The sequence below is a fragment of the Rhinoraja longicauda genome, chromosome 1, assembly GCF_053455715.1.
Source record: "Rhinoraja longicauda isolate Sanriku21f chromosome 1, sRhiLon1.1, whole genome shotgun sequence".
NCBI lineage: Eukaryota > Metazoa > Chordata > Chondrichthyes > Rajiformes > Arhynchobatidae > Rhinoraja > Rhinoraja longicauda.
In genome coordinates this window covers 78,854,935-78,879,123 of record NC_135953.1, presented here as the reverse complement: position 1 = coordinate 78,879,123, position 24,189 = coordinate 78,854,935, and the positions used below count along the sequence as shown (strand labels likewise).

Here is a 24,189-nt window from a genome sequence, read left to right as displayed (position 1 = left end):
GATATGCGAATTATCATACAGCCGTACAAAGAAAAAAAAAGCAACAAGTCACACAACTTAACTTAACATAAACTTAACATAAACATCCACCACAGCGGATTCCCTACATTCCTCAATGTGATGGAAGGCAAAAACGTCCAACCTTCTTCCTCTTTATTCTCCTGCAGTCAGGGCAGTCGAAGCTCCCAAGTTGGGGCGATCGAAACTCCCACATCGGGGTGATCGAAGGTCCCGCATCGGGGCGATCGGAACTCCCGCGTCGGGGCGGTCTAAGCTCCTGCGGCCTGGAGTTTCCGAAGTCGGTCTCTGACCAAAGACCGCAAACTTCGTGATGTTAAGTCCGCAAGCACCCACAGTTGGAGCTCCAAGGTCAATCCCTGGCACGGGCTCCGCGATCTTAAAGTCCCATAGGCTCCCCACGGTGGAGCTCTCAAAAGTCGGTCTCCAGCAAAGGCCGCCAACTCCTCAATGTTAGGCCGCAGTGCGGATGGAGATACGATACGAAAAAAAATCGCATCTCCTTCGGGGTAAGAGATTAGAAGTTTCCCTCAATCACCCACCCCCTCTCCCACATTAAACAAGCTAAAGAACACTAAAAACATACATTTAACACATGCTATTAAAACACAAAGAAGGAATTAGGGTTGCCAACTGTCCTGTATTAGCCAGGACATCCTGTATTTTGGGCTAAATTGATTTGTCCCATACGGGACTGCCCTTGTCCCGTATTAGGCCCGGGGGGCGCTGTTGGCCCAGGCACTGTAGGTCCGGACACTATAGGCCCGGACACTGTAGGTGCGGACACTGTAGTAGGAAAAATACTACAGATACTGATTAAAATCTGTGTCTATCTTCCGGACAATATAGGTTCGGACAGTGTAGATCTGGAGACTCGGGCACCGCCTAACGGTTGCATAGCAACCCGCCTCCCGGCTCGGGTGGCCGTCATTGGTGGAGCGGGAGCACATGGCCGCTGGCTGGGTGAGGTCCCGTGGGGCGCGGGGTGGTGACGTCACCTTGTCCCCTATTTGGGAGTGAGCAGGGGTGCAGTACTGCTTGAGCTCACCGGAGCGCCGCTCCGGCACCTCTGTTAAAAAAAAAGCCAAAATAAACAGCGGGGAATTTTAACTAGTGGGGAATTTATTACATTTAGTAACATTCTTTCAAAAGGATATTCTGTATCCAATCCTTGCATGACAGGTATCTTTGTTTATCATGAACTATTGTTCTCCAAACATTGCAAGCAATTTATGAAGCAAGGGACCACATTTGTGTTGTGTCTGAGGAGTAAAGGAAACACAAGTCTGCGTGGTCAGATTTTAAAGATTGGTGCTTCAGGCTAAGCACTTCCCATGAGGTTTTCACTTTGTGATATCAGACATGGTGACAGCATAGCCGCTGGGCACTTCCTGATCCACAGGTGTAAGCATGTTTAATTATAATTACTGGGAGCTAGCACATCACAGGCAATAACATACCTACAGTCACAGCAAGTAGCATGGTGATCTTGTATCACAGTTTATAATGCGCACCTTTCCCAGGAACAATCCCCAACTTGAAACATTAACAAACTCAATAAGATGTGATCGCAACTCCATAAATTTTAACCTGTTCACTGCCAAATTGTTTTCCCACTATTGACCATGACCCGAGTATACTCAGGGGTGGCAGTGAACAGGTTAAGATTGTTTTGAACAGGGAGAAGGCTGGACCTTGCGGGAAGGTGCTAAATTGGAGTAAAGCAGCCTACAATGTTAACAGGCAGGAGCTCGGGAGGGAACGCTGAGAGCAGTTGTTATCGGGTACACAGCTGAGATGTGGGAGTCGTTTAAAGGCCAGTTAATCGAAGTTCAGTGCCGGTATGTTCCAGTAAGGAGGAGAGATAAGGATGGCAAAGTAGGGGAACCTTGGATGACCAAAGAGGTTGTAAATTTGGTCATAAAGAAAAATGAACCACATGCAAGGTTGAAGAGGATGCAATCAGCCCAATCCTTTGAGGAATATAAAGCAAGGAGGAAAAAACTCAAGCAGACGATCAGAAAAGCTTTCTAAAACTTCAGAAATAATAGGTGGAGCATTGAGGAACATGAATCAATAGGACTAGCCTCCAGATCTGAATCTCCACCAAACAGGATATATGTAGGGAATGTTGAACATACACATCCAAGTTATTGTAGTTCTCAGGGATTGGAATTTCTCTCCCACAATATTAAATTGATAATTAATATTGCCTAATTTATGTATTTGGACATGGGATTAATCTCATGTCACAAAGGTTTTGTGACATAGAGATGGCTCATTTTACTTAGATCATCAATTAGGTATTGCAACATCCTTACCATTCTCAACAAAAATTTGAACTTTAGTCAGGGTTTACCATTCAGTTTAATTCATACAATTCATTCTGGGGGGGAAAAAGGCATTTGCATAGGTATTGGTTAAGGAAGAATCACCTGTTGTTTGCCTCCTGGCTAAATAGACTTCTAAATAAGTACATAAAGAGTGTTTGAATCTACCTGTTTTCCCGAAAACTTCAATATACATCAGCATTGTCAGGAGAAGTGGAAAGATACCTGGAGTAGGGGAGGGAAATAATGAGTACATTTTTATGTAATTCATTCTTTGTGCAGGGAGCAAAATGGATCAATCCTGTTACCTGGTCTCAATGCAGGGGCAGAATTCAATTTCATGATCATGCTCTGAGACTGGGTTATTCAGTTCCATGGTTCTAAGTAAGATTTCAATCTTGCATCAGCGTGTCGAAAGGAAAGTGATGCAATTTAGTTTTCTATTTGAAAGTGTAGATGATGCAGCAATCAAATCTTGACATGGTGTAAAATCAATTGTTTCCAAAAAAGTTCAGTGAAATTCGAAAAGTGAATCACTCTTAAATGTCCAGTTTCTACTGGGAATATTTGAGGGGATGTCTTTCAATATTTACCTGATCAATTTACTACAAATGAAGGATTCGATCCGTGATTCAAGTTTGTAGGATATTAGTTTTAGAAATGTTCTTTCGGCAATTTCTTTTCTAACTTGTTTGTATTCCAATTGAACACTCTAGGCGTCTTAACAACAATGAATTTACAGTGCTGGAAGCTACCGGAATCTTCAAGAAACTCCCTCAGCTCCGCAAAATGTGAGTTGAATTTTTGCTTTATTCTCCTCCTTGTGTCTAGATCAGCCCGATCGATAGTAGTTCCCACCCTGATCCGTTTTAGTCTGTGAGAAACATTATCGAAGGCAGTCACTCAAGTGACCTGTAGTTGCCGTCAGCAGGGTTGTTGAACCATACTGGTCATTCGCACCTCTGTTTATCAGGTAGGCAGCTGGCATCCATCAGTCTTTTGACTCCCTAGCTGGCACAGTGGAAATTATGAGTGACTGCAAGCCAAAAGCAAGTTCAGCAATCATGTGACTGCCCTACCAGTACTCACTCAAGTCTCTGTTAGGTTAATTTAGCACACATTTATGATAGAGAACAATTTTAGAAACTAGCTTTAACTGCTGGGCTTGGCTACTGTTTAAGTGGTGAGAACCGACTTAAAAAGGTTTAATGAGGGTGGTATTAATGTTTGAAAGTTATGGTTTATTTCCTGGTTGGGGCAATAAAAATCTTATTTTTTAGCATAAGAGAGGCATTTAGAATTGTTGAGTAATAAATATTAATGACATGGACACAGGTGTGGAGAGTAGAATTGCCAAATTTGTAGATGACTCCAAAGTTGGGAAGTGTGACAAAGAGTGAGGTAGGTCATCAAGAGGATATGGATAGGGTTGACTGAATGAGCAAACCAATTGAATGAGGGAAAATATGAAGTGAAAGAACAAGCAAAACTTAGAAGTTCAATTATTATTGAATCCAATTGCAAACCTGAACCTACTCTGAAACAAGTAGTTTGCTAGGCCATTTCAGAGAACGTTAAGAGTCTATTCATTTCATAAAGCCACTGGATTTTCATTTTTAAAAACCTATCTGGAAGTCCACATACATTTAAATGATCCATTTTATCTGTGGGATTAATATTCCTGCCTCCCCTTTGGATACTAACCCAGTAATGTCTACCCTTTTAATATTTGCTCTTTGTAAATAAAAAGCCGTTGCCTGCACAAAATTGATGCCAGAGCCCAGTTCTAGAAAGGTGTTACTGATTAACTTTGAAATTATATTTTATTTTATTGCCTTTTTAGAAACTTGAGCAATAATAAGATTACAGATATTGAGGAGGGCGCATTCGAGGGTGCCTCAGGTGTGAACGAAGTCCTTCTAACCAGCAATCGCCTAGAATCTGTGCATCGTAAAATGTTCAAAGGACTGGATAGCCTTAAAACATTGTAAGTAAGATACTTCTCCATTTGTGCATGATAAAGTTCACATCAGTTAGCTTCCAAACATTCCTTATTCCTTTGGAATCTTTCTCATTTTGGGTTCTCTTATTCCTCTTCCTCACCCCATTTTTCCGTCCCATCCCATCACTTCTGAGGCCTTGTCTCTGTTTTTATTCCTGTTGTGTGCATCCAGCGTAGATACAGTACTCAATTCACAGCAGGTTATGGACACACTTAGTTAAATTCAAGAAATTAGCCTTTTGTTGATATGTTAAAAATCCACTGACCTTCTGCTCCAGTGTGAACAACTGAATAGGAATATGTAAAGTCACAAGGATGTATCGTGGCATTACAGCATCTTTTATAAAGCACCCATTAAACACACATTCCTGTTTCTTCGCTAGATTCAAGACATTGAACACAAATAGACTTTATAGTTTTGCATATATCGGCTTGTGATTTAACATTTTAAGTTCATCTAAGTAACCTTTGAGAAAGGGGCATTTATGAGAGTTAGATACAGCTCTTAGGGCTCACGGAATCAAGGGATATGGGGAGAAAGCAGGAACGGGGTACTGATTTTGGATGATTAGCCATGATCATATTGAATGACGGTGCTGGCTCGAAGAGCCGATTGGCCTACTCCTGCACATATTTTCTATGTTTCTATGTATTCTGTCATTTACTTGCAGTAAATGTGGTGTGTTTAAGAACATAGCCATTGTCCATGGTACATATTCTGGTACTCTGAATGCCAAAAAGAAAATGTTAAAGGAATAAATTATAGGAGCATTTGTGGCTCAATTGATTGCAAACTTGCTTCTGAATCAGGAGGTTGTGGCTCCATGCATCATTAACCTGATGCTCAAGTGCTAAAATGAGGTGGCATTGCACTCTGGTATTATTAAATGTAAGACCCTCTTAAACCAGTCCTAATAGTCAATTGTCACAAAATTTCAGGTTGCAATATTTTAGATAAGTTGGTGATCAACCCAATCACATCAGTTTAAATGGACAATCTAGCTCTCACTGTTTGAAATACACCATGTGTAAAATTGGTTGCACAGTTGGCATATGACAATATTTCAAAAGTAATTTGCAGGTTACAATGTTAGGAAAATCGTGAAGGAATGTATCAATGTAGGATCATCCTTTTCATAGGATTGTTAATTTGAAAGAAGCTGGTTGTCTACAATTTTTCTCCAGAGATGCTGCCTGATCCTTTGAGTTGCTCCAGCATTTATTTGTCCACCTTTTATACAAACCAGCATCTGCAGATCATTTTTATTACATTATTATAAGAAAATATGGTTGCTGCTTCAGGGGCTTGAACTACATTTAGAAATTTGATTCATGAGCTTGAACTGAGGAGAGAGAAATTCAACCTGAATAACTGCCTGAATTAACATGCGTTGACTTTTAGTCGCAAATGCAGGAGTGGATATTGGTGATAGCAGTTTCAGGTGACATGGTTTCTTTAAACCTAATGTCACACACGATACTCATGGATGAGCGTCATGCACAATGACTGTCATGGGGTTAGTTTTTTAATTCATATTCATGACTGCTTTCAGGGCCAACAAATGTCATCCATGCTTTATTCCCCTTGAGAAGACACAGGCAAAAGTTTCTTCTTGAACTGCTGGAATCTACAAGGGAAGGTGCTCCCACAATTCCAAAAGTTGGGAAGAGCTTGGATATTGATCCTGAAACAATGAAAGCAAAGAACATCCACAGAACAATACAACACAGGAGAAGGGCCTCCGGCCCTCAATATCTGTGCCAAACATGATGCCAAATTAAGCTAATCTCATCTGCCTGTATATGCTCCATATGCCTCTATTCCCTGCATATCCATGTGCCTAAATAGAAAACTTCCTAAACACCACTGGCATTGCTGGTGAAATGTATCCAAGGCAGACTGGTGTGTCCTTTAGAGGATGACTTGGAAGTGAAGGCCCTGCACATTATGCCTTTTCCCTTGAGTTTTATCATAGGGCTATTGATGTAGTCTCTCTGCACAAACCAGAATACAGAGAAAACGGAAAGCAAATAAGCAGAGACAAACATCGATGACAGACTCCAATTACCATCCCTGAAGGAATTTCTTTCGTCCGAGGGTGGTGAATCTCAAGTCAAGAGTGTTTTATTGTCATATGTCCCAGTTAGAACTATGAAATTCTTACTTGCAGCAGCACAACAGAATATGTAAACACAGTACACTGCAAACAATATAATAAATGAGAAAAAAAAAGTTTTTTTTGTGTACACACAGACACACTCACACATACATATGTACATATAACAAACAAACAAACAATAATAGTGCAATAATAACAATAATAGCCTATGTCGTTCAGAGCTGCATTCTACTTCTAGAATTTATGAACAAAATTGCAGAATATATCATGGCAGCAGAACATAGATGATTTGCTGAAAGATTCTTGCTTATACTGTGCAGATGGTGAGTTGTTGAAATGCTTGATTTACAAACGTCTCCCCCACTGTTGGCTGCCTGCAAACCAAACAATATTCAGTTTAGCCCAAACTTAGCAAGCTGAAGGTCATCTTATTTTTTTAAAATTAGAATCTGCATGTAGATGAAGGGCTGGATATTCCCAGTGTAAGATGAACATTTGACTTATTATTACAGCTGCAGAATAGGAAGGAAGCATAAAAGAATCAGCCCCCCTGGTACAAGCTGTATATAATCCCATTAAAAACTTTCTTTTTTTTATCTGTATATAAAATGGAAAAAAAAAGTTATTGCACTGCAGTGCTGGAAAGACACAAATGGGATGCATTGAACATAGAACAGTATAGCACAGGAACAGACCCTTAGGTCTGCAATGTCTGTGCCGAACATGATACCAAGATGACCTGATCTCATCTGTCTGCACTTGATCAATATACCTCCAATCCTTTACAAATGGAGGTTGATGCTCTCCTTTGCAAGTTATATCTTGGAAGGAAGTGTATTTTTTTTAGATATGCCTGTTATTCACCGTGAAGCACCGGGGTATCAGACTTGGATTGTAGTTTGTTCCTTTCTGCCTCCTGGTAGGTTCGTAGCCAGTTCCGTGCACAATGTTACCCCAGACTGTGTTGTAACACTCGTGTTCTCTATCCTGTAGGATGTTGAGAAGCAACAAAATTAGCTGCGTCAGCAACAACACATTCACAGGCCTGAGCTCTGTACGTCTGCTATCACTCTACGACAATCAAATCACTACCATTTCTCCAGGAGCGTTCGATACCCTTCACTCTCTGTCCACGCTGTAAGTAGTTGGGAATAATGATGGGGAAACAAAAGGGGGGAACATTTCAACAAACTGGGATTCCATTTTCAGTACTGATGACTTGTGTTATTTGTATATAGGTCAAAGCAATTTAACCTGTAATCTAGTTTAACATAATAAAACAAGCATTCTTTATATTTATTCATGTCTATAGATTTTCTGGCTGAGGGCTGATTAGTTGCAGAGGGGAATGGAATTTTCAGAAGGAAATTCATTTTTTGCAAGTGACATGTAATCAGTATTATCGGTGTGGCTGTCAGTGGCGATGAGAAAGCTATTTGCTTGTGCAAATAAGTGATGGAGGTCTGAAAATTGACATGTTAATGAAATGACCCGTGTAAAATAAAATTTCAGTTTGTGAAAAGTCACTGCATCGTCCCCTTTTCATCTTCAGATTGAATTACCTTTATTAGATCAGCTCAGTTTGACAATATGTTGAAGCTCATTGACAATTTGAATTACAGCTAAATGAACTATAACCAATAATGCATTATATTCTGGATTGGATGACCTCTTTAAAACTTCGTATTTGTCATTAGAGTGCAAAGAAAGTTTGGGTCTAGAAAAGCCATTCACAGTTCACCCCTTCCACAGCAGTATCACTGCGCAAGCATCTTCTTGTTAGCTCTCTGCTCAGTTTGGATACAAGTCTCTCTCACTCCATTAATGCTCTGGGCTCTTCCTTTACAGCTCTCATTTTTGTGGATTTGTAAATGTGAGAATCGACTGGAGAATGGAGCAAATTTTTATTTTGGGCACATAATATTAGTATTGAGCACTTTAAGAACCCACAGCTAAATGTAGGATAAAGTAAAAATGGTAAATGCTAGAAATACTCAGCAGGTCATTCACAATCCATAAAGAAACAGGGTTACCATTTCAGATTATTGGCCATCCATTACTTTGGTCATGTGGAGTGAAGTTCCCTTTATGCCACTTACACAATGTGTCCTTGTCCTAATTACAGAAAAAAAACACATCCCCTTAGTATTGTGAGAATTCCCCTTTTATGACATCAGCTTCCTACTAATTCCGATTTAGTTTCTAAATTGTGATGAATTAGTCCAAGTTCATACAGAACTTCAATATTGTTTCGTTATCTGTATAGCCTTTATGAACTCACTCATAGTCTGTCCTCCCATCAGAAATGTTTAATTCTTAGTTTAGTTTAGAAATACAGTGCGGAAACAGGCCCTTCAGCCCAGTGAGTCTGCAACGACCAGCAATCCCCACACATTGACACTATCTTACCTATACACACTGGGGACAATTTTACACTTATACCAAACCAATTAACCTCCAAACCTGTACATCATTGGAGTGTGGGAGGAAACTGAAGATCTTGGAGAAAACCCATGCGATCACGAGGAGAATGTACAAACTCCGTACAGTCAGTATCCGTAGTCGGGATCGAACCCAGGTCCCCGGCGCTGCAAGCACTGAACGGCAGCAATTCTACCCATTAAAAAGTGTTGAGGAACAAAAGGTCAATTCATCCCATCCCAGGCATGTGCACCTCTGCCTCAGTTCTTGTGGTGTTCTGCAATAACATTGCAGTTGATTCACAAAATATCAACAAAATGGAATCCTTTCTTTTCTCTCCAACTTCTAGCTTTCCTACCTGTCCTTCAGCTTAAAAATTTGCTGTCTATTTTGTTAATCTAGAAACATAGTTTCTATAAGATCCCCTCTCATCCTTCTAATCTCCAGTGAATACAAGCCTAGTATTTTCAATCTTTCCTCATATGACAGTCCTGCCATCCCAGGGATCAATCTCATGAACCTACGCTGCACTGCCTCAATTACAAGGATGTCCTTCCTCAAATTAGGGGACCAAAACTGTACACAATACTCCAGATGTGGTCTTACCAGGGCCCAATACAACTGCGGAAGAACCTCTTTACTCCTATACTGAAATCCTCTTGTTATGAAGGCCAACATTCCATTAGCTTTCTTCACTGCCTGCTATACCTGCACGCCAACTTTCAGTGACTGGTGTACAAGGACACCCAGGTCTCGCTGCACCTCCCCCTTACCTAACCTAACTCCATTGAGATAATAATCTGCCTCCTTGTTTCTGCCACCAAAGTGGATAACCTCACATTTATCTATATTATACTGCATCTGCCACGCATTTGCCCACTCACTCAACCTGTCCAGGTCACCCTGCAACCTCCTAACATCCTCTTCACAGTTTACACTGCCACCCAGCTTTATGTCATCCGCAAACTTGCTAGTGTTGCTTCTAATTCCCTCTTCCAAATCATTAATATATATAGTAAGCAGTTGCGGCCCCTAATGGATCTAATTTCTGTTAAGTGAATTTTCATGTCTTGTTTCTTCTGAACTCTGAAGACAGTATTGGATATCTGCTTCAGCCCCTCTGGATGATCACTGTGCTGAAACCCATGCTTCTTTTTCCACAGCCGATCCATTTTTTCCTACACTATATAAAAAAGGAAATCTTGCTCCCATTAATTTTCTGTTCTGTCAGCAATCTGTAAGCCTTTAAACCCCAGTTTAGTGTCACTTAATCACTGGTTTCTGATTGATCATGCCTTCAACAGTTTTTGGCATTACTCGTCTCATCTTGATCTGTGTGCCTTGACTTGTTAATGCAAAAGGAAAGGTATGGATCTCATTATCTGTGGTGCAGTGGAAGTTAATGTAAGCAGTCCCACTCATCGAGATATATCCATTTGTGTCGTAACCCATGGTGTGTTTGGACGGTATTATCTTACATGCCCAGACTGTCATGGCACCAAACAATGTTGAGGTGCAAATTATTCTGGTCATTCAAATCTGATGGGATTTATTACTCACATGCCCACTGATATTTGACGGTACTTCAGATAGTTGTATTGATCTATCCTCGGAGACTTTGGGTCAGCTATGCCATGCATACTCTTTCAAATAAACTTACTGAGCTGACAGCTTCTGCTGCAATGTAAATGATATTTTAAGCTGAAGCATGGGATATGATGAAGACCAACTTTTACAATGAAGTATTTCTTATGTTGTTGAATTTATGGTGTTTCACAACTTAACTTTTTCTCAATTTATAATCCTTCCTGTTCTGCCTAGAAACCTTCTGGCGAATCCTTTTACCTGCAACTGTTACCTGGCCTGGTTGGGAGAGTGGTTGAGAAAGAGGCGCATTGTGACTGGGAACCCTCGCTGCCAAAAGCCCTATTTCTTGAAGGAAATTCCTATACAAGATGTAGCAATCCAGGACTTCACATGTGACGATGGTAAGCATCTTGGACCTACTCTTTTTCTTTGACCTTGTTTAATCTATCGAAATGTTTGACTGCATGTGAATCAGGAGGTAACGAGTTACATGCAAGAAACTGACCACAATTGTCCGGTTCATTTGACCCACAGGCCAGCAGCAGTCACGGCCATGGATGCCAATAATTAACGGGGTTTTCGGTTCAGAAAATTAAGTGTCTCTGTTATGGTTATCATTGCATGGTTATGGTCGGATTAGCAACTTCCCCGTAGCTAAGTTGCATAGTACATTGTGAAAACACCAAAGGACGAACAAAAGGAAGGAAATGCCAGTTTATGTTCAGTTTAGTTTAGAGTTGGAGTGTGGAAACAGGCCATTCGGCCCAACGAGTCCGCTTCGACCAGCGATCTCCACACTCTAATGCTATCGTACACACACTAGGGACAATTTACAACTATACCAAGCCAATTAAATCCTACAAACCTGTATGTCTTTGGAGTGTGTGAGAAAACTGGAGATCCCAGAGAAAACCCATGCAGGTCACTGGGAAAACGTACAAGCACCCATAGTTAGGGTCTAACCTGGGTCTCTGTTGCTGTAAGGCAGCAACCCTACTGCTGCGCCACTGTGCCGCAAACCACCATAAACTAAACTAAATTAAACTAAACTAAACCAAAGGTGGAACGCAAGGAAGGAAATGCCAGTTTGTGTTCAATCGACTGCTTGGAAAACCTTTAGCAGAAAATTCACTTGACAATTGATATTTTGCAGACTATTTTAGGATGCTTTTAGTTTTATATTCCCCGATTGGATTTGGCCATAATACTCAGGAAAACTTTTGAGCTACAAGATAATTTTTCTTTGTGAAATGGAAACAATGTTAATAGAAACTCCAAACCCCTCAATGTGTTCTCCCCCTCAGCTTTCTGTACATAACAGCACCCAGTCCAAAAATGTTTGGTGATGTGGTCTTCAGCATGCTCTGACATTCCCTGCATGTTGTGTTCAGTTCTGGTTGCCCCCATCACAGGAAGGATGTGGAGGCTTTGGAGAGGGTGTAGAGGAGGCTTTGGAGAGGGTGTAGAGGAGGTTTACTAGAATGCTGCCTAGATTAGAGAGTTTCAACTATAGGGAAGGTTGGATAGATTGGATGGCTTTCTTGGCATTGGAGGTTGAGGGGAGACAATATATTAAATTATTAAATGATGAGAGGCATAGGTAGGGTAGACAGTCAGAACCTTGTTCCCAGGATGGAAATGGCCAACACCAGAGGACATAGCTATATGGTGAGAGAGCTAATGTTTAATGGATATGTGCAGGGCAAGTTTTTTCACACAGAGATTGGTGGAGGCCTGGAACTCAGTTTAACGGCATCATGTTCGGCACAAATATTGTGGACCCAAGGGCTTGTACCTGTGCTGTGGTGTTCTGTGCAGTTCAACAGGTTGGCTGACTGCTGACCTCCATTAGGAGCTCAGCAACAGCAATGTGGGGCAAGTAAAAGACAAGCATTGCCATTCTCAATGCTGAGAATACTGCTGGCGAGGGGCAGTTCCCACAATCCAGTCTGACCTGAATGGTTTATGGTAATGGAACTCAGCTTGACAATGGGGACCTCATTCGAGCTGACGGCAATGCAATGAGCCCCTCTCTGGTTCGCCAGATGTTGAGACTACACCAGTCTTCAAAGTTTAGTGCACAACAGCTTTTTACATTGCAGTTCATAATCCGAGCTGCACGTACCTCAGCTGTTTTTTTTGGAAATGTAGTTACTTCTTTCAGCTTGCACATAAATCCTTTTGAAGTGTGAACACTGATTCATAGTGTGAAAAGATAAACAGTGCAACTGGTGGAATTACCATTTGAGGTGAGCAGAGTCCCTCTCTCCATGTATATGTCAACAACACTAAGAACTGAGAGTTTAGTGCTGCTGCAGGTAGCTCATAGTGCATGTGAGCGCCTCATGTGGAGTGCAATGTCTGTTGGCAAGCTGTGGAGCTGTATTATTATTTATTCGCACCCGTGTTTCCTAACACACGCTCCCCTTGAACGTCGATATGCATTTTTAGTGTTGTGATTTCCTGCAAAGCTTACCTTAAACATCGACCTGCATTAATTTAGTGGCGTGAATAAAACATTAGATGCAGCTTGTGACTGACTGCTCTTTGACAGTGTGCCACAGCCTTCCCTCGGGAGAACATGATAATGGTGTTTGCACCGAGGGCAAGAGAGAATCGACTTGCACAAAGTGCATGTGACTCAAATGCATCTGGGGCGCGGATGACTAATTCCAAAGTGCTTGTTTCCATTACTGGGCATGTGTTTTTAGGAGCACTAATGTGAGATGGGCAGAAACGCATGGCTTCATCAAGGGAGGCTGGAGACCATCATTGACCATCTGTTTCTATTACACACATTTGACAGTAGCCACTGTTTAATTAGGTATTTTGGCTGGTTTTCCCTTCAATGAATTCCTAATTGCTGTTTGCCCTTGAGTCTGCTGGCTTGTACTAAACCAGCCAGCTTGACGCTAGATTCAACCACAGAGGTTCATTTGCAATTATTTGTTCTCCTTTCCCATTTTCTTTTGCTCGAGCAAACTCTGCTCTACATAACCGACCATCTGGGAGCAGGCAGAGCTCACTCAACCAGGGAGTACCAGCCAGACTGGCACAGTCCACTGTATCTAATCGCCCCACCGTCTTTTTCAGAATCAAATGCTACCTGTTGTTGAAAGGTGCTGAACTGTCCAAATATACATTTTGCTTGCACATTCACATTGTGAACTGCAACACTGCCTTTTACACTTACTCACAAAAGACACAAAGTGCTGGAGTAACTCAGCAGATCAGGCAGCATCTCTGGAGAACATGGAAAGGAGATGTTTCGGGTTGAGACCCTTCTTCAAACGTATCTTTACACGTTACTACTGTGCTTTCAATTGCTTATAAAATGACCATTGATCCTTTTGATTAGATGCTTATTGTTTGGAGAAACAGCATGGAAACAGGCCCTTTGGCCCACAGAGTCCTTGCCCGTCAACCATCGATCACCCGTTCACACTAGTTCTATGTTATCCCAATTTCTCATCTGCTTTATGGGCCATTTTACAGAGGCCAATTAAACTACAACCCATGCATCTTTGGGATGTGGGAAGGAACCAGAGCTTTCAGGAACTCTCACGGTCATAGGAAAAGCATGCAAACACACAGATAAAACCTGAGGTCAGAACTTAACCCAGGTCCCTAGCATTGTGAGGCAACAGGTCAATCAGCTGCACCACTGGTGGAAGTGGAATTATTTGCTACAGAACGCTGTGGAGGCCATCAATGGATATTTTTATGGCAGAGATAGATAGGTTCCTGATCAGTATTGGTGTCAGGGGTTATAGGGAGAAGGCAGGAGAATGGGGTTAAGAGGGAGAGATAGATCAGCCATGATTGAATGGCGGAGTTGACTTGATGGGCTGGATGACCTCATTCTGCTCCTATCACTTATGACCTCATGACTGTGCCACCTTTCCTACTTAAATCCCAAGAACTTGCTTCATGATCCACCTGCAAAGTTTGATTGGTCTTATTGCCTGCAGCACATCCATCAGCTCTAGTGACTCTAAATCAACAATCATTTTAAATAGCAAGTGTCAAAATAATTACTTAACTACAATAGTCATTCTTCACCCCAATCTTCCCAGCTGCACTGCCGGAATAACTTTCGGCTGCTCCTAAGTTTAAAACCTGCTCTGCCACACTACAGCTCTTTCTTTACTTAAAACTCACTTACCATTGGAACTATTTTGTCACGTCTCCTGTTTGGAAAGATATCACAGCAGGCCACTTGGATGGGAAAAGATTGGCAGTGACTTGAAGATACCTACAGACAACCCTTCCTCTGCAGAGCAAGAGCCTCTAACATACTATGATTATTACATCAATACTAATTTGAGAGGTCCAGAGCAGAAGTAATGAAAACATGTCTTGCAGACAATGCTCCTTTCATGTAATGCCCTTTCCTGTAATGCATGCAACCTAAATGTGGGACTAATGGAGAGTTTACATTAAAGATGGTAAGAAGGAGCTCTGAATGTTTTTAAGTGAAACAAATGCAGAAAGTACTTCAAATGCTCAAAGTTCAAATGTTCAACATGCTGAAGCTGTTTACACTGTCCAGAGGGTTGGTAACCAGAGGACACAGATTTAAAATAATTGATAAAAGACTGAAGGGCAAGGTGAGTTTTTTTAGTTTAGTCAGGAAGCTGTTATGATTTGAAATGCACTCCCTGAAAGGATGGTAGAAGCTGATTCTGTGGTCATTTCGGGAGAGAATTGAAGCTATATATTTAAAAGGGAAAGAAAAACAGAAGGTTGTGGACAAAGAGGAGACTGTTGGGACCAAATGGATAAATCTTTCCAAGACTTGGTACAAGCATGTTCTCAGTGTTAAATGATGGTTAAGGAATGACAGAGGCTAACAAGTAGGCTGGTTGCTCAATGTAGCACGGTGGATCAGTGCTTGTGAGAGTTCCAATTGGAAAATCACAGATCAATGCTGCTCAAGGTTTTACCCCATACAAAGGTCCTGTGCTTGTACCCACTGGCCAGAGGAGAGTAACCGAGAATCCATCCTTAACATTTCGGGGATAGACACAAAATGCTGGAGTAAATTAGCAGGTCAGGCAGCATCTCTGGAGAAAAGGAATAGGTGATGTTTCAGGTCGAGAACCTTCTTCAGACTGAGAGGGGAAAGGGAAACGAGAGATAGAGATGGTGACAGAGAGAAATATCAAACAAATGAAAGAAAGATGTGCAAAAAAGTAACATTGATCAAGGAAACGGTCCATTGTTAGCTGTGGGCTAGGTGACAATGAGTTATACAGATAATGAGACTCACCAGGAGGACAGTGAAACTAATACGACTAGAGTGGGGGAAGGATTGAGAGAGAGAGAGTAGAGTGCAAGGGTTATTTGAAGTTAGAGAAATCAAAACTCATACTGCTGGGTTGTAAGCTGATCAAGTGAAATATCAGGTGCCGTTTCTCCAATTTGAGGTTGGCCTCACTCTGACAATGGAGGAGGCCCAGGACAGAAAGGTCAGTGTGGGAAGGGGAGTTAAAGTGTTTGACAATCGGGAGATTTGGGGTATAGGACCTTCATCTTGAACATCCACACAACAAGTTAACCCATCCTTTCATTTTTTTTTAGAACATAGAACAGCACAGGAACAGGCCCTTCAGCCCAAAATGTCCATGCAAACTAATTAAACCAATCTCTGCCTGCATGTAATCCATATCCTTCCTTTCTCCACATATCCATGTGCCTATCCGAAGGCCTCCTAAATGCCACAGTTGTATCTGCCTCCATCACTAGCCCTGGCAGCACAGTTAGAAGCACTCACTTTCCATGTAAAAAAAAATGTGCCCATCCTACCTTATCTATCTTTGACAATTTCAGAATGGCAGGCATGTGGAGTGCCGCCAGGCTCGGTGTTGGGGCCGCAACTGTTTACCATTATATATTAATGATTTCAAAGAGGGAATTAGAAGCAACACTAGCAAGTTTGCGGATGACACAAAGCTGGGTGGCAGTGTAAACTGTGAAGAGGATGTTAGGAGGTTGCAGGGTGACCTGGACAGGTTGAGTGAGTGGGCAGATGCGTGGACATATGAGGAAAGATTGAAAGACCAGGCTTGTATTCACTGGAGTTTAGAAGGATGAGAGGGGATCTTAAAGAAACATATAATATTATAAAAGGACTGGACAAGCTAGACGCAGGAAATATGTTCCCAATGTTGGGCGAGTCCAGAACCAGGGGCCACAGTCGTAGAATAAAGGTGAGAAAAAACTTTTTCACCCAGAGAGTTATGAATTTGTAGAATTCTCTGCCACATAGGGCAGTGAAACCATATCACTGGATGGATTTAAGAGAGAGTTAGATAGAGCTCTAGGGGCTAGTGGAATCAAGGGATATGGGGAGAAGGCAGGCACAGGGTATTGATTGGGGACGATCAGCCATGATCACAATGAATGGTGGTGCTGGCTCGAAGGGCCGAATGGCCTCCTCCTGTACCTGTTTTCTATGTTTCTATTTCCACCTTGGGAAAATGATTATGACAATCAATCCTGTCTATGCCTCAAATGAGATATAGATGCGGGTAGGATATATGAAGTCTTTTCTTTGTTTCTCACATTTATGTTTATAATTGAAGTTGTTTGCTGGCATTGCATTTCTGTCTGGGTGTCTCATGTATGGCATGCTTCTTAGAAATATGAAAGTATAGCCCACAATTATGGTTGGAAATTAGGCTCTGAGTGATATCACATAAATGTCACTTTCCTGCCTCAGGCCATATTTGTATTGCTTCGTGGAAACCGATCTATTTACAAATTCCTTTTTGCATTCTTTTGCCAACTGCAGCTGTAACATTTTCACTTTGAAATGACAAATGTTTGAACACGTTGCTTTCTCCAGTTAGGAAAAGTGGAATTTCTGTCAGGAAACGGGTTTCGAGCAGTCAGTCCTTCTGCTGTATTTACATTACTTGCTCGTGCAGCTGGATCTGGGCCAATTCTAATTTAATCTTCAGGCTGTCTCACAGATTTGCACTCACTGATGCCCAGTACACTAGTAGTGGGGAGGAGGGGTGGATGGGGACCTATTCCATGAGTGCCGTAAACTGAGCTCCAGAATTGACTGCATGGAAGCTGTTCCCTGACACACATGAAAACTCCGTCGCTCCTGGGAAAGGATGCATCTTCAACCACATATCACTGGGAAAGAAGTGTGTAGGAAGGAACTGCAGATGCTCGTTTAAACCAAAGATAGACCCAAAAAGCTGGAGTAACTCAGCGGGACAAGGCAGCATCTCTGGAGAGAAGGAATGGGTGACGTTTCGGGTCGAGACCCTTCTTCAGTCTGGTCTGAAGAAGGGTCTCGACCCGAAACATCACCCATTCCTTCTCTCCAGAGATGCTGCCTGTCCCGCTGAGTTATTCCAGCTTTTTGTGTCAATCTTCACTGGGAAAGAAAATGTTTTCTACTCATGTTGAGGCAGAACCACCAAAATGTCAATGGGTTTCAAACTCTGCGCCTGAATGAACATCAATTTTGTTGTTGTCCAGCTGATTAAATGTAAGTGATGTTATATTTACTGCCAAAAATAACACAGAGTGCTGGAGTAACTCAGTGGTTCCAACAAAATCTCTGGAAGGGGATTTGTATCCATGGTTCCTTGTGTCTACTTTATACTTACTGCAAAATTATATGGTCCATGATTTCTGGATAAGATCATATTAGCTGCAAGGAGAGGTTGGACAAACTAGGATTGGTTTCTTTGGGGAGGAGGTTGATAGAAGTATATAAAATTATGAGAGGCTTTTATTAAGATAGATATTAAGATAGAGAGATGGTCAGTCTCTTTTTCCCAGGGTGTAAAGCCAAATATCAGAGGACATGGGCTTAACGAGAGAGGGTGAAAGTTTAAAGGAGATTTACAGGGCCATTCTGAGGAAGGGTTCTGACCCAAAACATCACCTATTCCTTTTCTCCAGAGATGCTGCATGAGCCGTTGAGTTATTCCATTATTTCGTGTCTATCTTCGATTTACAAGGTATGTTTTTGTTACATGAGGGAGTGAAACATTGCCAGGAGAAGTGGTGGATAAGGATGTGATAGTAACATTTAGACAGCCTTCAGATGCTGATTAATGGACAAAAGGACACCAAGTGCTGGAGTAACTCAGCAGGTCAGGCAACATTTTGGGTAGACCCTTCTTTAGGCAGGCAGATGGGAAGAGTTAAAATTGGCATCATATTGGCACAGATATTGTGCGATGAAAAGCCTGTTCCTGTGTCGTACTGTTTTATGTTCTACATCCCATATATTTGGTTTGAGGAGTATTTAGACTGATTCAGATTGAATGAAGTGGAAGTGTGTTTACCTTGAAATCTTTGTAGTAGGCTCACCAGAACAGCTTGTGATGAGAGCACGTTAAGTCAAGCAAGTTGAGAACACAATTACTGGTGGAGCTATTTACCTGATTATATAAAATAATTGATGATGAGCGTTTCCATTCATCCGATTTTAGACAGTCGCACAATTTATACTGCAAGTGCAATGCACGTCTGGAACACCTTGCCAAGAGTAGCAGCAGAAGCTGACTCCTTCATACCTTCCACGGATCTGGATGGTCTTATTCGCTCAATAGGCCAGATAGCTTCCTTCCATCCTGCAATCATTCTGTGATTGGGCTCCTATGGGGTAAAAGTGGAAAATTGCAAATGTGGATTTTAACATGATGCGGCCAGTAAAGTATGTGTCAAAGGGGTGGAAAAGTTTTTAAATCTTCTGGTCAGAGTGCAAAGGAATGTAAAACCATTGCTCTGCATTGTCATGGGTGACTTAGAAATAATGAAGGAAACACTTGGAGCAAGGAGACTCAAAGTGCAACCATTAAGTGGGTCAGTTTGGAGTCAAACACCCTTTATTGTGGCAGCTGAAGTGAGGGACTTGGCTGCACGCAGTCATTGCATGAAACATGTGCTCTATCGATGGTTCTTACGTTTATAATTGCTGACCTATCAAGGCATGATCCGCCAACCTCCCTTCCATTGACATGCTGTCTCAGCAAAGCTACCAGCATAATCAAGGACCAGTCGCATCCTGGCCACTCCCTCTTCTCCCCACTCCCATCGGGCAAAAGGTACAGAAGATACAAAAGGTGCAGAAGAAACTCGCGCTTTGTTTCTTCCCAACTGTTATTAGGCATCAGAACCCTCCTACCAACAACGAGAGAGCAGTCCTGAACTACTATCTATCTCAGTGAACACTCTCAGACATGATCGGGCTTTACTGGACTTTACCTTGCACTAAGCGTTATTCACATTATTCCCTTTATCATGTATCTGTACATTGTGAATGGCTTGATTGCTATCATGTACTGTTTTGTCTTACCACTGACTGGTTAGGACACACTGTACCTCAGTACACGTGACAATAAACAATCATCTCGTCTCAAACCTGTATGTATTGCAGCATGCTGGTCGTTAAGCCAGAGCCAGGTTTCAGAATACAGCAGGAGGCTTGTTACATCCAGCATGATGTATTTGCAGCAGGTGACATTGCTTTGCTCCACTATTTTGTGAATGACCTAAATCTTGGCCGTTGCTGGGAAGGTTTGTGAATACTACCAGAAATCATTGGCAGTACATTGACTGGCGGGAGTGATCAGTCAGGTTGAGTCGCTGCGTACTGTCCCTCGGTAATGTCTCCACTCGTTCTTCTCACCTGAAAGCCTGGACGACTGTACTTAACGCTGTTTTGAGGATAGACACAAAAAGCTGGAGTAACTCAATGGGTCAGACAGCATCTCTGATGAAAAAGAATAGGTGACCTTTCAGGTCGTGACCCTTCTCGATCTGAATCCAGATTTTCCTTTTCTCCAGAGATGCTGCCTGATCCGTTGAGTTACTCCAGCTTTTTGTGTCTATCTTCGGTTTAAACCAGCATCTGCAGTTCCTTCCTACACACTGTTTTGATGATGTTCAGACATATATGTTGACCATGGTGACAAAGGATTTGCTACTGGCCCTGAACATTTGTCAGACTGTAGTCTCCCCACCTGTGAATCTTCAGGTTTCTATGGGAAAGTCCCAGTCAGTGATCACCTAGCCAGAGATCCGGGTTTAATCACAACCTCCAGTGCTGTCTTTGTGCAGTTTGTGTATTCTACCTGTGACTACATGGGTGCTCCCACTACCCCAAGTCCAGGCAAGTTAATCATCATGTGCACCAGTGCAACGAGGTAAAGGTACAATAAAAAATATTGCTTTCAGCAGCATCACAGGCTCACACAAAACATAAATTATACCAAAATTGTACAAAACACTGAAAAAGACAAGATTGCAAAAAACAAGACATTAATGCAAAAAACACAAGTTTATGGCAGTGGTAGAGGTTGTCCATAGTTTTCTGTTGCTGAGGTTGGATTGGGGTTGAGCAAGTCAGTTCAAGAATCTGCTGGTGGTAGGAAAGTAGCTGTCCTGGAATCTGGTTGTGTGGGATTTAAGGTTTCTGTACCTAATACAGTGCAAGAATGGCATGGTCTGGATGTTGGGCATCCTTGATGATATAAGCGGTCTTATTGATACGACACCTCATGTAGATGCTTTCAATGGTGGAGAAAGCTGTGCCCATGATGGATTGGGCTGCATCCACCACTCACTGCAGCCTGTTGCATTCCTGTGTGTTAGAATGACCATACCAGGCCACGATGTAATCAGTCAGGATACTTTCTACAGTTTATCTGTGGGTGTTTGTTTGACATTCTGGATTTCTTTAAACTTCTAAGATAATAGAGGTGCTGGTGTACCTTCTTCATGAAAAAGCACACCTCCAGATTCAGGGACAGCTTCTTCCCAGCTGTTATCAGACAATTGAACCATCCTACCAACAACTAGAGGGCAGTCCTGAACTACTATCTACCTCACTGGAGACCCTTGGACTATCTTTGATCAGACTTTACTGGCTTTATCTTGCACTCAATGTTATTCACGTTATTCCCTTTATCATGTATTTTACACTGTGGGTAGCTCGATTGCAATCATGTACTGTCTTTCTGTTGACTGGTTGGCACGTAACAAAAGCTTTTCACTGTACCTCGATACACGTGACAATAAATAAGCTAAACTAATCTGATTTACGTACTGGACCCAGAGTAGATTTTTGAAGATATTAGCGCCCAGGAATTTGAACCTGCTACTTCTATCCTCCGTAGAGCTACCATGAAAACTGGCACGTGGGCCCCGGCTTCCTCTTTCTGAAGTCACACTTTTTTTCCAAGTGCTTAGTTTTCTTCAAATAAAGACAAAAATTTACAAGTGGTCTGGGTAATCACCTGAAGCTGGTAACTGTTTGGCTTCAAGGAATAAAATAAATCTGATCCAGGGGGTCAGTTTCCTTATGTCTTCTAGATTAAGGTGGTGCTTAGTAATCACTGCCAGGTAGTCAGCATTCTCTATATAAACCATCTGAACTTCTCAATTAAATTGTTGCCTGTAATCACTGCCAGATATTTCTTATTCCATGTATAATTCTTTAAATCTTGGCGCAATTTTCATTTTAGTGCACAATGCTACCACTCTCCAACATGAATTAATGTGTGCAGCTTGAAACTGTTACATGAAATGATGCTCTGTGTTTTGATATTCTTTTAAACCATCCTTAAAATTTAGGAGAAACAACTGTTTACTTTAGCTCATGGTAATCGTTTTCTCTCCCACGATCCAGGAAACGATGACAATAGTTGTTCACCACTTGTTCGCTGCCCTGTGGAATGTACTTGTCTGGACACTGTGGTTCGTTGCAGTAACAAGGGTCTCAGGGTCTTACCCAAGGGGCTCCCCAAGGATGTTACAGAACTGTGAGTGACCCTTCTTGCTTCGTACCTTCAAGAGTTTCATTGAGAGAGTTTTGGATTTGGGAGATAATTAAAAGGGAGCGTTTCTGTTACTTTCTACGAGGTGCCACAAGACACATTGTAAATTGTGTAGATTTCCCCCAAAATGCCTGAAGGAGCTGTTTTGTTGAAGTTAAGGGGATTCCAGGGTTTTGTTTATTTGTGATTAACTGATCTGCTCGATCTCCAAAGATAGAGAACATGAGATGCTGGCAAGTAATGGCATTTGGCCTTGAGTCTACCATGAGAAGATACAAAGAGACTGTCAGGAATGCAAGTGCAGCTCTTATAATGTAAATGGCATCAGTAGGTTCTGATGAACCCTGTCCTCTTTTAACTACTCTTTCTGTAGCATTTAATTTGGCAGACAACTAACATGAAAACAAATTGCAAAGATTAATTAGATTGCATTTAAGTAGTCACATTCTTCCTATTTTCATCTCTGGAGCAGTGCGGCTGTTTTTTTTAATCGCAGAAGCAGGGAATTTACATTTACATCTCAAAATCAATGTTGAGCTGAGGTGACAGAACTGAAGCTTGGCAGCTTCCATTCTCACCCCCCCCCCCCCCCCATTGCATGTACATCACTTGCAGGGTATACTCTTTATACGATCTCCACTCTGCCTTTCACACACCCCCCCCCCTCCCTCTTTTCATTACCATTGCTACCCGTTCCCCATTTTATTTTACATACTACCTTCACACTGACTTTTATACATCACTTCCACATCTTTTTCCCCACATCATCTCCACATCCCGGGCTACATACCATTTACACACTAGCTTTTATAAGTAGCTACCCATTATCTTTTAAGCACCTTCTCCGCGCTGTCTCTTGCACACCAACATACTTCCATTTACACATCATCTTTATACTTCCTTTTACTCATTACCTACGGTACACAGTCTCCACACTACTTTTATACCATCTCCTCACCTCTTTTTATGCAACATATCCTCATCTCTATGCTTCATTTTGCTCACCTCTCCACATCACCTTAAGTACATCAATTCCACACAAACCTTTGCACGTCATCTCAGCATTTATTTTTATGAACTATTTCTCTACCTCCTTTACACACCATTTCCCCATCTTTTACACACACGGTCTCCTTACTGATTTTTACACACCGTCTCGCTGCTTTTTACACACCATCTCTGCCTTTCATGCGTCATCAAAGCATCTTCTTAGCACCAACACACTGCTTCCACACACCATCACAATAACTTTTTCACATAATTTTTTCACCTTATTTTTCACATTATTTTCTCATTATCATTTACGCTCCATTACCAACTCTGTTTCTACATTTACTGCTCCACTGCAAAATCTCCTCAAAATGTGACTACTTTAGAGAAGTTGTCCTCCTTGATTAACCCCCCCCCCCTCATCTGTATTAACCTATTACCTGCCAGGCTTTGTCCTGCCCCACCACTCTTTCAGCTTTCTCTACCCTCTCTCCCACAATCAGTCTGAAGATGTCTTCTGACCCAAAACATCACCTACCAATGTTCTCCAGAGATGCTGCACAACTCCCTGAGTTAGTCCAGCAATTTGTGCCTTTTTTTGCATCAGTCCTGTCTCATCTGCCAGGCAACACAACTTTTCTGTGCTGATATGTTCTTTCCTTCTAGCAGTTCTCGTGAAATTTTAACCTTTGAGTGCTCTGTTTTAATTTTGCTTCATCCAGACTTTCTCCAAACTATTGCACAGTTTACAATAAAATTTAGGGTTTTTTTTTTGCTGAAATGATAAAAATGCTGGATACTAAACCAACCTTGGCTTTGTTCCAAGGCACAACCAACAATATAATATGACTGCCTTCATTTCAGTTTCACCACACGCAAGTAAAATGAGTGATATTTCCTTTGCCACT

The 24,189-nt window shown here is 41.8% G+C and overlaps 1 protein-coding gene across 3 annotated transcripts in view; it reads left to right on the top strand.

The window, feature by feature from the left end:
* slit2 (slit homolog 2 (Drosophila)) overlaps window positions 1–24,189 on the top strand; it is a 392,618-nt gene that overhangs the window by 312,904 nt on the left and 55,525 nt on the right. For all 3 annotated transcript variants that reach the window (XM_078400635.1, XM_078400644.1, XM_078400653.1), the window contains exons 16-20: window positions 3,065–3,139; window positions 4,192–4,335; window positions 7,464–7,607; window positions 10,713–10,879; window positions 22,144–22,276. In XM_078400635.1, the coding sequence (XP_078256761.1) occupies window positions 3,065–3,139; window positions 4,192–4,335; window positions 7,464–7,607; window positions 10,713–10,879; window positions 22,144–22,276 (663 nt within the window). The remainder of the gene's footprint in view (window positions 1–3,064; window positions 3,140–4,191; window positions 4,336–7,463; window positions 7,608–10,712; window positions 10,880–22,143; window positions 22,277–24,189) is intronic.